Source organism: Medicago sativa, chromosome 4 (assembly GCF_051527215.1).
Source record: "Medicago sativa cultivar Bolivia chromosome 4, Bolivia_mono, whole genome shotgun sequence".
NCBI lineage: Eukaryota > Viridiplantae > Streptophyta > Magnoliopsida > Fabales > Fabaceae > Medicago > Medicago sativa.
Window position 1 is genome coordinate 95107767 of NC_140752.1, and position 11553 is coordinate 95119319.

The 11553-nt window shown below is 30.2% G+C and overlaps 1 protein-coding gene across 2 annotated transcripts; it reads right to left on the reverse strand.

The window, feature by feature from the left end:
* Positions 1-2610: 2610 nt before the first annotated feature.
* Positions 2611-3765, reverse strand: HVA22E (HVA22 homolog E). Of its 2 annotated transcripts, XM_085705954.1 has the most exons (5): positions 3608-3765; positions 3461-3487; positions 3257-3379; positions 3012-3141; positions 2611-2912 (listed from the first exon to the last, which is right to left on the reverse strand). In XM_085705954.1, exons 1-5 carry the CDS (start codon positions 3652-3654, stop codon positions 2907-2909), a joined length of 333 nt encoding a protein of 110 aa, XP_085562080.1. In that variant the 5' UTR covers positions 3655-3765; the 3' UTR covers positions 2611-2906. The 2 variants fall into 2 exon arrangements, with proteins under 2 accessions (XP_085562080.1, XP_085562079.1); XM_085705953.1 differs by lacking the exon at positions 2611-2912 and having other exon boundaries at positions 3003-3141.
* Positions 3766-11553: the final 7788 nt, after the last annotated feature.

Sequence of the window (11553 nt, forward strand, 5' to 3'; positions counted from 1 at the left end):
ATCTAAAAGTAAAGTAGACAATGTTGCATTAGAATCTCTATCTTGTGTGTGTTAATGTTATTAGTTTTCCCTTTCACATGTGTACAGTGTACTTAACCCTTTATTTTATGCCGTTTTTTATAGTACTTGAACAAATAGAGTTGCATCATTATTTTCGTATACAACAAAGTCTTTAGAAATCTTGTGCAATATCCATTAATTTGATTGTAGCATTTTTCTAATCAAATATCCAAAAGAGTCTTGAAGAGGAAGTATCTAAGGATGACTTTAGAGGATGTGGAGACACACAAGACATATAATTGCAGGGTAACAACAGCTGGCAGGAGGAATGCTGAGAAATCTTTAGGTGGTGAATGGTTACTTTTGGAATTGAAGATGATGGGGCTATTTTGGAAATTTAACTTTGTAATCCATCAAACACAACTACTTTAGAATCTATGTTATATAACTTCTGTTTTGGTTTTGCTTATGGTAGACCTATCTAGGATTTGATATGTTATAGATTTTGGTTTTTTATATTTATATGCATGTAATATCTAAATTTCGAATCAGTTTACTGTTAAGCGTATTAACAAATATCTGTTTGCCAACAAAATTATCCGAAAAAAAGCAATCCATTCCGTGCGAAGCACGGGTTTGTAGCTAGTTAATGTAAAAAAAAAATAACTCACTTTTGATGATATACCAGAAGTTGCCAACGTAAACAAAACTAAAGTAGGTGCTACTTAGCTTGAGTTTTTAATAATGATGATTTATTCCACTGGTGGGGGTGGAAAGCACCAACGAATTTGAGAAGGAAAATGGGGTTTACTTCCACTTTCGGCAAAGCTGAAAGGGACGTTTAAATTTTCATTTTGACTAGGGGTGATCATCGTCAACACCATATTCGATCCCCCCGAACCAAATCCCAAACCTAATTAATCACTCCAAATTGTTTGGATTGGACAATTTTTTTTATTGGACACAAAATCGATTTAAATCCTTCAAACTTGCTCATATTCGATTCGGACAACAATTTTAAGATGAAAAATGATATTTGTACAACTATTTTGTTACAACTTTATCTCACATACTTACATAATGATATTATTCTCTCTCTTCTTTTTTCTCTCTCCATTGTTTTTGACCAATAAAAAGAGAGAAAAATAAAGTTATCATCAAAGTTGTTAATAAATAGATGTACAAATATCATTCCTCTTTTAAGATTCTTAATTGCTCATCCACATAGCCAACCTGATCGCACATGTTTTATTTCTGTTTTTTTTTAATGTTGGGGTTTGCTAGGATACACCCACTAGTTTTTATTAAGGTGTGTTTTAGCAAAGATATAACTAAAAAGTTGTTAAATACACCTTAAGGTGAATGTTGCTAAAACACACCTTCTAAAAAATAAGTGAGTGTATGTTAGCAACTCCTATAGGCATTTGCTAGGATACACCCACTTATTTTTTAGAAGGTGTGTTTTAGCAAGTTATAACTAAAAAGTAGTTAAATACACCTTAAGGTGTAGCTTGCTAAAACACTCCCACATAAAAACTAGTGGGTGTGTTCTAGCAAACCCCTTTAATGTTTTACCCATTATATATATATATATATATATATATATATATATATATATATATATATATATATATAAAGTTAGTCTTCGTAAGGTTGGCTCAGTTGTTAAGGACGGTGCATAATACATGCAAGGTTTGGGGTTTGAACTCCAGACACCACAACACACACAAAAAAAAAGTCAAATCAAATTATAAACTTATTCGGTGGCGTTGACATGAGACTTTGTAATGTGTTTCTCTTCAAGATTTCAATTCGACTCGTCCGTAGTATCAAGTTGGGTGAATTAATTTAACTTCTTGAAAAAAATATGTTACACTATGATTTTATTAAAATTAAGATAGCATATGTATCTCCTCCAAAATCTGTTCAGTCATCTTTTATCAGGTTTCTCTTATCAGATTACCTAACATTTATATCCATGTTTTATATATTCAGTCTTGAACATGAGAGAATGTGTTAAAAAGTTTCACATCGTCTCATATTGTGTTTATAAATGCGGATAATTCTCACTTCACAAGTCAATTTTTATGTGATTGTATTTTTATAATTTTTTAGATTTGACAAAGTTCTCAAATAATTTGGTACATCCTTATATATTAATTTTGTTACGTCTGCAGCAACTTAACCTAATTTTTTCCCGCTCAATTGCTTTATTAGGTTTGCAATTATTTAACCTAACAAATTTCATCTAAAAAATGCATTGCACACCAATTTCATTTCTATCATCTTGCCTTATTTTTTTTAAGAAAATATTTTCTACCATATCAATTATGTTAAAAATTATTTATTGGTCTTTATTTATTGGTCTTTATTATAGTCGAGAAAATCCGTGCGACGCACAAGACAAAAGTCTAGTTTGTTGTTTATTGTACCCCATCAATCCAACCAAAACAAACTTGCTTTTTATCAGTTTGATTCTGTTCAAATTATATCCAAAAACGTGTAAACCCTAACCAAACCGCCATACTAACAATTCTAATATTAACATCCCAATTTCTTTTTGACAGTCTCCTCTAGTAATTGAATTTACCCAGAAGCCAATAATCCCCATTTCTTTGAAATAACTGTTTATTATTGCAACAACAGATGTGAACAGAAGTAACATTACGTAATATGGTTGTGATGAAATGAAACAACAATGCCATAATTTGAAACTGTGGCAAAAGCCATACATTAGAGATGAACATAAACCCAATTAGTATTAATTCTAATCAAATAGTACTAAATAATAAGCTCGTCCCAAGACCAAAAACTATAACGCATTCAATCTTCGGTCCAAAGCTTAAGTCATCCTGCTCAGCAGCACGGTCCTTCTTCTTCCTTTTCAACATGCCTCGTGAATCATTTTACATCTGTTCACCATCATAACACCATGACTAATCGTATCAGAAACTGAATCATTTAAATCATCAAAAGAAATTTAATAAAACAAAAAAAATTCACTAACTCACCTTCTTAGGTGTGATGTATTTTCGAACGTGTGGTCTCACAAACTTTTCATACAAGAAAGCAGCACCTTTGAACTGCGGCAAAACTAGCCATGCCACCAGAAATAGTTTCGCATTATACCAAATTGGTATCCTACAAAATTTAATTTATGTTGTATTAAACATGAATATAAGTTCAATTATATATTTATTTAAAGCACAAAAGTAATTTAATAAAATTTAATTATTTTTTTTATCTCAAATCATACCACTCTAAGAGGGACGCAAGAACAATTTCCACAAGGGTGAGAAATGAATAAATGATCCAATAAGCAAGCCATTGCTCATCATCCACCTTGGATGTGCTCTCAATTGCTACAACCGAAGCATACCTATGATAATATAAAGAAAAAATTAATCAAAGTTTATATAAATTAATGATTGATATGTGTATGGTGGGGGATTATACTTACAAAGGATATAGTAACATCAACACTGGCCTGCAAAAATGAAACATACATGAATTAGTATTTCATAACAACAGAGTAATCCAAATCTTGATTAAGGAGTGAAATGAAATGGAGAAAATAATAGAGAAACATAGAAGGTTTTGCATATACCCAGCAATGGAATTAAGTTGGGTGATGAAAATCCACAACTTGCTCATTTTGATGACGGGTGGTTGGAAATGAAGAAGGGTTAGGAATGAAAGATTCGGAGACAAAGTAAAGTAGAAAAACGTTCGAGAGTTACAAAAACAAACAACGCTGGTAGGTACATGGATTAAAGGCAGTTACATCTTACATTTATATTGGTTCTAATACAGAATATCTAATTATTTTTTTAACCAAATCTAGTTTCATTAGTACATTGATTGGAGCATGACCACGTGAGAAAGAAGAAAGGAGGTGTAGTAGTAGTAGTGGTAATACGGTATCAGATTCTTTAAGAAACTTGTCACGCTTAATTAGCACCCAGTTATCTTCTCATTAATATAATCCCATTACTTTCTTTTTAACTATCTATATTCTGGATTCCCTAGCAAAAAAAACCATCTATATTTTAATTTGGAGGAAAAAAAAAATCCTTTTTTGATGCATTAGAAAATATTAAAAGAAATTAATAAACAAAAATATATTTCAATTTTTTTGTTAATAAAGTATATTTCTATTTATCGTCCTTTTAATTTTTAAAAGGAAATGATACCTATGTCTAATAAATAAATAAATATCCCTCAAAAAAAATAAATAAATAAAATTTAATCAAAGGTTCTTTGCTCAATGTACAAGCCACGTGGAACGTTTCTCAATACCAGGTCGGTGATACACGTCACATCAAAGTCTGTCTTTGAATTATTTTTTCCTGACAAAAAGCAGTGTGTCTTGATTTTGAATTTGATGCATACCGACATGGCTAGATTTTTTTTTACGAGCCCGACTTCACTGGGATACCAAAACTACATGAAAAACAAACAAAATTAATGTAGTTCCTCAGTCTCTATGTAAGCACATTTTATCTCTAATAAAAGGATGTTTACCTATAAAGACGGATGAAGTACTTTTTATTTGAAATTTGGATCAAAATTGATGTATAAGTTTCAAAAAAAATCGTCGTTTGATTTAGAAAATCGTCGCACGATTTTGATTCAGCTTTTGGAGGTGTGTTGAAAATTTTGTGGCATGGAGGAATAAATTGTGACATGATTAATGGTTAGAATTGTATTTTGTACGAACTTGAAATTGTGGCACGTGATTGGCGAATTGTGCACGACTTACCTCGATTTTTTTGTGTGAACTCTATAATTTCATCATTTTTTTGTGAATCTCATGTAACCGAAGAAAAAAACTTTTAAGAAAACTTAAAAGACTAAGGGTCTGTTTGGATCAGTTTTTGTTTTTAGTTTTTAAAATCTGTTTTAGAAAACAATTTTAAAGAAGAGAGAAAAAGAAAATTTGTTTGGTAATGTAACTTTTCAAAACCATTTTAGAAATGAGAAAACAAAAAAAATTCATTTGGCAATCTAATTTTCAAAAACAGTTTTGGAGATGTAAAAATAAAAAATCTACTTTCAATCTAATTTTTTAAAAACAATTTTATAATTTTAAATGCTTTTTTTGAGCAAATAATTTTAAATACTAAAAAAGGTTTATATATATTGAAATTTTTTGTTAGATTTGTCACGATTAAATTTTTTAAAATATCAAATTTTTTAATTTTTGCTAATAGATATTTAAAAATATTAAATGTCAAAATTGTGCATTCACACATTTCAAACCGTCAACTGGATCACTCACTATGGAACGAATGAAGTATGATAAGAAAGTGACAATATGATATCGTTTGATTAATATACTAGTACGGATACTCGTGTCAAACACGAGATAGAATTTCGTCATACTTAAATTATTGAAAGTATCATTCTCGTTTGTGTGATTATTCTTTCCAATGAGTCGATCAACGTCACATGCTTCCCCGCAAGGTTCAACAATGGTATTATAGCCCGGTTCAACTTTATGTGAAAGAGAAAGCGAGGAAGGAATATATAGCCAAACTGGTTTTCATCATTTTCATCTTCCTCTCCCTCCCATAAAAAAATGTATTTTGTATGTTTTTTAAAGCATGAAGGTTTAATCGCTTGGTGGTAGATTGTGGGATTGATTTATTTTTTATTTGTTTCTAATTGCTAATTTATAATGCTACTTTTTTTTCTTCAGATTTCTGCTTAACATGTATATGCATTCTATGACGTCAAGGTTTAAACTTGAACAATGTAATTTATAATCAAGATGAATTTTTGTATCAATGTCGATGTATATATAATATAAATAAATGAGACTGATTCTATAATTTTTCCTCTCCACATGATATTGCTCTAATCACGCTCTCTTCACTTTCAGATGATTTTGCTTTGTATTACTCTTCTACATTTTTTTTGTTACACGTATATTTTTTGTTGTTGTTACAACTCTTCTCCTTTTGTTTCATTATAATCCAATCAATATTTACATTTATTTCTCAACTGATTTATCGTTTTATTTCTTCCATATCAATTTAAAATTGTTGTAAATGAAAGCAGATTTATATCTATATAATAAACAAATAAGGGAAATGTTAATTTGTGCCCTCAAGACACAAGTTTAGAAGCTAAATGTAGAAACTTATTTTTGGAAATTGTGCATTCAATGTTTTGAAAAGTTAAAAACTTATTTTTTTCAATACAAAACTCATGATTTAATTCTTCTTTTAGATCCTTAACTTGTGCCTTTAGGGCACAAGTTAACATGACCCAACAAATAAACAAATGACTTGCAAAATTTCGAAAGTACGCTTGACACTTCTCCTTTCTGTTAAGCATTAAATTCTACCCCACCTCATAAAAAAAGTTTGTACATGCGATCCATTTGACAAGGCAATGTCATGTGATCATATCTATATTTTGAATTGAAATTATATCTATAGTACTTATTTATTACTTTAATTTTTTATTAAAAAAAATATTAGTTCTATTTTCTTAGAGGAATTTTATTAGTTCTATTTTGTTAAAGCGACGAAAATTAATATGAATATCGTCATCATTAGTGTTTGTGTTGTTCTTGGTTTCGAGAAATGGTTGAATGATATCTAAAATAATACTCCCTCCGGTCTCAAATGTAAGAAAATTTTCACTTTTTAGATTCATTTAATAAATGATGTATGTGGTCTATATTATAGACCACATACATCATTTATTGAATGAATCTAAAAAGTAAAAATTTTCTTACATTTGAGACCGGAGGGAGTAATTTATAATATTTTAAAAGAAATATGTGAGGCAATCAAATAATTCCACAAATTCTTCATCTTATTTTTTTCTACTAAAGTTATATAATATAAAAGGCTAACATTATATAATATTCATCATCTTTTCTTTTCCATATAAATTGCAATTTATAATCTTAATCATTATATAATTGATGTTTTAGTATAGTTAATATTATTTTTTTCAAGTTTACCCATGTTGAAAAACACACCATAAAACTATTAAATGAGTTGTGACATTTGGCTTATTACATTTTTTTTGAAGGAACATTTGGCTTATTAATTACATGTGAATTTAATTATAAATAAGGACTTTTTAGTCCAAAACATACAAATATTTATATACTTTAATTATTCGTTAAGACTTGGAGTTAAAATATCAAAAGATTAAAAACAGAGGAATTATTTTTTTTTTTTTTGAACGAAAAACAGAGGAATTATTATTTACCGTAAATTGATTAAAACTAAATTTTTATTAATTAATTTGATGAAGAAAAAAACAAGAATATTCTTTCAAAAAAAAAAACGAGAATATTCTTTCAAAACCTTACCCATGTGCGTGCCACACTACCATGTTTTATTTGTTTAGATTTTTATTAATCAAAGTTGCCATTAATAATGATTTTGCCATTAATGAAAACTAACCACTTTCTCCGTGTTTTCTGTTTTCTTTTGGATACTCAAAAAAGAGAAGAGCAAAATGCAAAACATGGATTATGAGTTCTGGTTTTTTGCTTTTAAAAACACCAATTTTGAAAATGATTTTTAGAAACAGTATTATAAAACGATTATTCAAACAAGTTTTTAATTCTCTAATTTTTAAAAGTAAAACAGTTTTTAAAAAGGCAATCAAACAGGCCCTAAGAGTTTAGTGTTTCTTAGTGTGACTTTTGGGTTGAAAAATAATTGTAAACACATTGGATGAGTGAAATCATTGAATCTCTTATTTATGAGAAGAGATTGAGAAATGTAAAGAAATAATGTCTGTTCTTAGAGAACTTGTTGAAGTCAATTTCTAGATTATATCTAGGTCGGTTGTTGTTGCTGCTGTTTTAGGATAATTTGATATTGATTACCACTTTCTTTACTCCACACATTTAAGTATTATCAGAGCAATTTTATTATTCAAATTCACAACATCGTTAAATTTTTTAATCAATTGCACTAAATTTATTTAATATTTTTTTCATATTTGAGATCAGATTAAGCACAATATTAGAGTCAAGTTAGTGTAGTATATTAGACTATCCCAATGGGGGATGTTCGACTCTTTTAACATTGGTACATGATAGGTACCTCCATCGGGAAAATATAATATTAGTGTTTGTGAAACAAGAGTAACAATAATATAACAAAATAAAACATCATATAACAATATAAAACACAACATAAAAAAAAATACCGTATAACACATAATATTGTCCAAACATTATATGCTCGCATTAATGCATAATGTCATAGAAATGTAATACAACCACAGTCAAATAAAGTTCAAACAAGTAAAGATTAAGCAAAATGATAGCCACATGACCAACTATATGGTCAATTAAACTAACAAGAGGAATAAACGTCAACTTCCCAATAGGATGATGAATAGGATGATAGCCATGTGACCAACTATATAAACCGAATAGGATGATGAATATGTTTTAGATTATATAAACCAGGAAAAAAATTCTAACAAACGACAAAGATTTGAGAAAATGTAAACTAACTTTCTGTGCAGTTGTAAGACACATCTTTCATTTGAGGAAATCGACGAGATTTTTATGAAAATTGAGACAATGAGAAGAGAACGACGGAGCGTCGGAAAACAAAATGCCATTTTTTATAATGTTTGCTTGTAAAAGGCTTCTGAGAAAACTTCTAAAAGCATGCCTTCGATTGGCTTATGAAAATATCTAAAAACACATAAATGCTCTTATAGGCAACTTTAATTGCTCACACACATCTCAAAATACTTAAAATACTCCCATCGAGTCATAATTCCCGTTCGTTTGTGTTTAAGAGATAACTCATAATTTCTACTTTTTAGATCAGTTTTCCGTTCAACCAATTTAACAAAGTATCCCTATTTCTGGTCACACATGTGGCCCACATTACATGCTTTAAGAGCAATTTTCTTTACAAAATAAATTATAGTTTATTAAAAAAAGTGAATCAATTAATGTGTTTCAAAATAATGATATGAACGGATGTATGAAACAGGTCAAAGAAGGGGTGTTAGATCGGTTACATGTTTAACATCTCTAAAAGTCATACTTCGCTATTTCAAACAACAAGGTCACACGTATGTGACCAGAAATAGAGATACTTTGTCAAATCGAATAAACGGAGGACTAATCTAAAAATCAGTCATAAGGAGTTATCTTCCAATTACAAGCAAACGAAAAATTAGGACTCGATGGAGATATTTTTGGCATTTCAAAGTGGCTATGAGCAATTGAAGGTGCTTTAAGAGCAATTATCCTAAAAACGTTGAACAAGCCGGTAGAAGGCCTGTCATAGGCCCATGATGAATTGATGATTTTTGTCATCTCTGAACAGTCCAACTAAATTAATTTTTTTTAGATGGTCTAGCTAAATATTAGATAAAAAAAGTTTCTGTCCTCGTGAGTATAGCTCAGTTGGTAAGGACAATGCACAATGGAAGAAACCTTTTTATCCAAAAAAAAGATAAAAAGGTTTCTTATTCCCATATATATTTTTACTCTTTTTGTCGTCACAGACAAAAATAGTTTTAGTTTTAAGAGATAGAGCCTTAATGAAGGATGGGTTGATATATATATATATTACATTTCAATAATTTCATATATATATATTTTGATAATATTTTGCAAGACATTGTCAAATATTTTAGTTTGCTTCGATCTGAATATCATAACCATTGCTATATCATTTAGTACGTTTTTAAAAAAAAGTGCCTTGACCTGTACAAATTCACAGGTATTTTACTAGTTATTTGTATAACTAGGATTTTTAATTAAGAGCTTGTATAAGTAGGTAGGAACTTAACATGTCTTTAATGGTAAATCAATTTAGAGTTGTTAACTTTTTTTTTTTAGCAATTTAGATTCTGCTCCAGCATGATCGAGTATACCATTCAAGGCTACCTAGGGTACTCGGTTCTTTCCACTGAAGTCCTTTTTTCTTTAAGGATGCTGGAGTCGTTTTGTTGTTCTCGTTGTTCATATGGCCCAAAAATATAAATCATGTGAGTGGTGGAGCCACACGCAAGGTTGTGTGTGCTCCTACTTGCACTACTTTCTCCTGAAGTTCATAGACGTTCGCCTAAATATGAGTGTTGAAAGCAATGATATGACTTCAATATAAATGAACTATGTGAAGTAAGCAACTGCATTCCATTCTTAATGCGAGGCCGAAATTGATCCATGTTTAGTTGAATTAGGGGTGACAAAATTGATCAGATAAATATGAATATGAATATGAATATGAATTTGGATCATAATGGATATCAAATTCTTTCTCAAACAAATATCAATTTTGTCTAGTTGTCAGCAATGATAATAAGCACAGTTAACGTTATCTAAATTCTTTCTCAAGATAAATCCATGCGTCTTAGAGTTAGTATTCCTGACCTATCTGTCACTTACTCATATCATGCATCTTGGTAGCGCAGGGGTATTTTGGTCAGTTTGGTTGGGTGGGAGCGAAACTTGCTGGGAGAAGAGCAGAATTCTAATTTTTCACTAAGCCCAAAACATATTTTTTTATCCAGTCCAAAACATATTTCTCTTTGAAGTAAAATAAATAAATAAAAGGTGGTGGTGCTACTGTGTTGACCGGCGACCACCACCGTTGACCATCAGGGGAGCTCCGACCACCTCTATGCTGGCAATATGCCGAAAACTGTGATTTTTCGGTGAGTCATGGCGGAGCTTTGGAGAGTTGGCGGCGGTGGAAGGTGGTTGTCTAGCGGTTGTGGCGGAGCTCCGGTAGCCATAGATGGTTGTTGCTTTTTTTTTTATTAAGAAGAATGGGCTGATTTTTTTTAATGGAGTGGGCTTTATCTTATGGACCAAATCACTTGTGGAAAAAAATAAGAAGATTTCTTTTTAGGCCCCCATAATTAAAAAAATAAATTATTTAAATCATGTTTAAAATATATTTTTATTCAATGGATTTTTTTTGAAAGACTTTTATTATTAATATTGCTTAAATCCATTCCATTAACTATTTTTTTGTTTGGTGGATGGATATGGTTTTGGTGGATCGTATTGTCACATGTAAGTTGAATACCTCCAAATAAGAAACTTGCTTGGGGAGCCTTGATATTTTTATTGTTTAGGTACCCTTTTGCAAAAAAACTAATGTAGAGAATGAATGAGCTAGACATTTGAGTAATGGTTCAATTAGTTCAGTATTCTTTGGTATATTTGTTTATACAATGGAGAAATATTACAAAAGAAAATCAATTTCAGAGCAATCATCTACTTTTAATCCTCAATCACTTGATGAATGTTGAAGTATAAAATTGGGTCCCTTTAAAAAAAGATTTTTAGAATTGGATTTGGAAAAGCTTCCTAGTGATCTTGGGTTGAGGCCAAGACTTTTAGATTATCATCCATGTGAGAGAGAAAAAATTAGGAGATACTATTTTTACTTACAAATCTTGGAGAGGCCTCTCTATGTTTAATTTGGAATGATATTCAAAATATGACATTTGGTTGGAATATAGTCAAAAGGAAGATGCAACATATTGCTTATGTTGTTATCTCATGCGATCACATGTTACAGAACGTAGAGG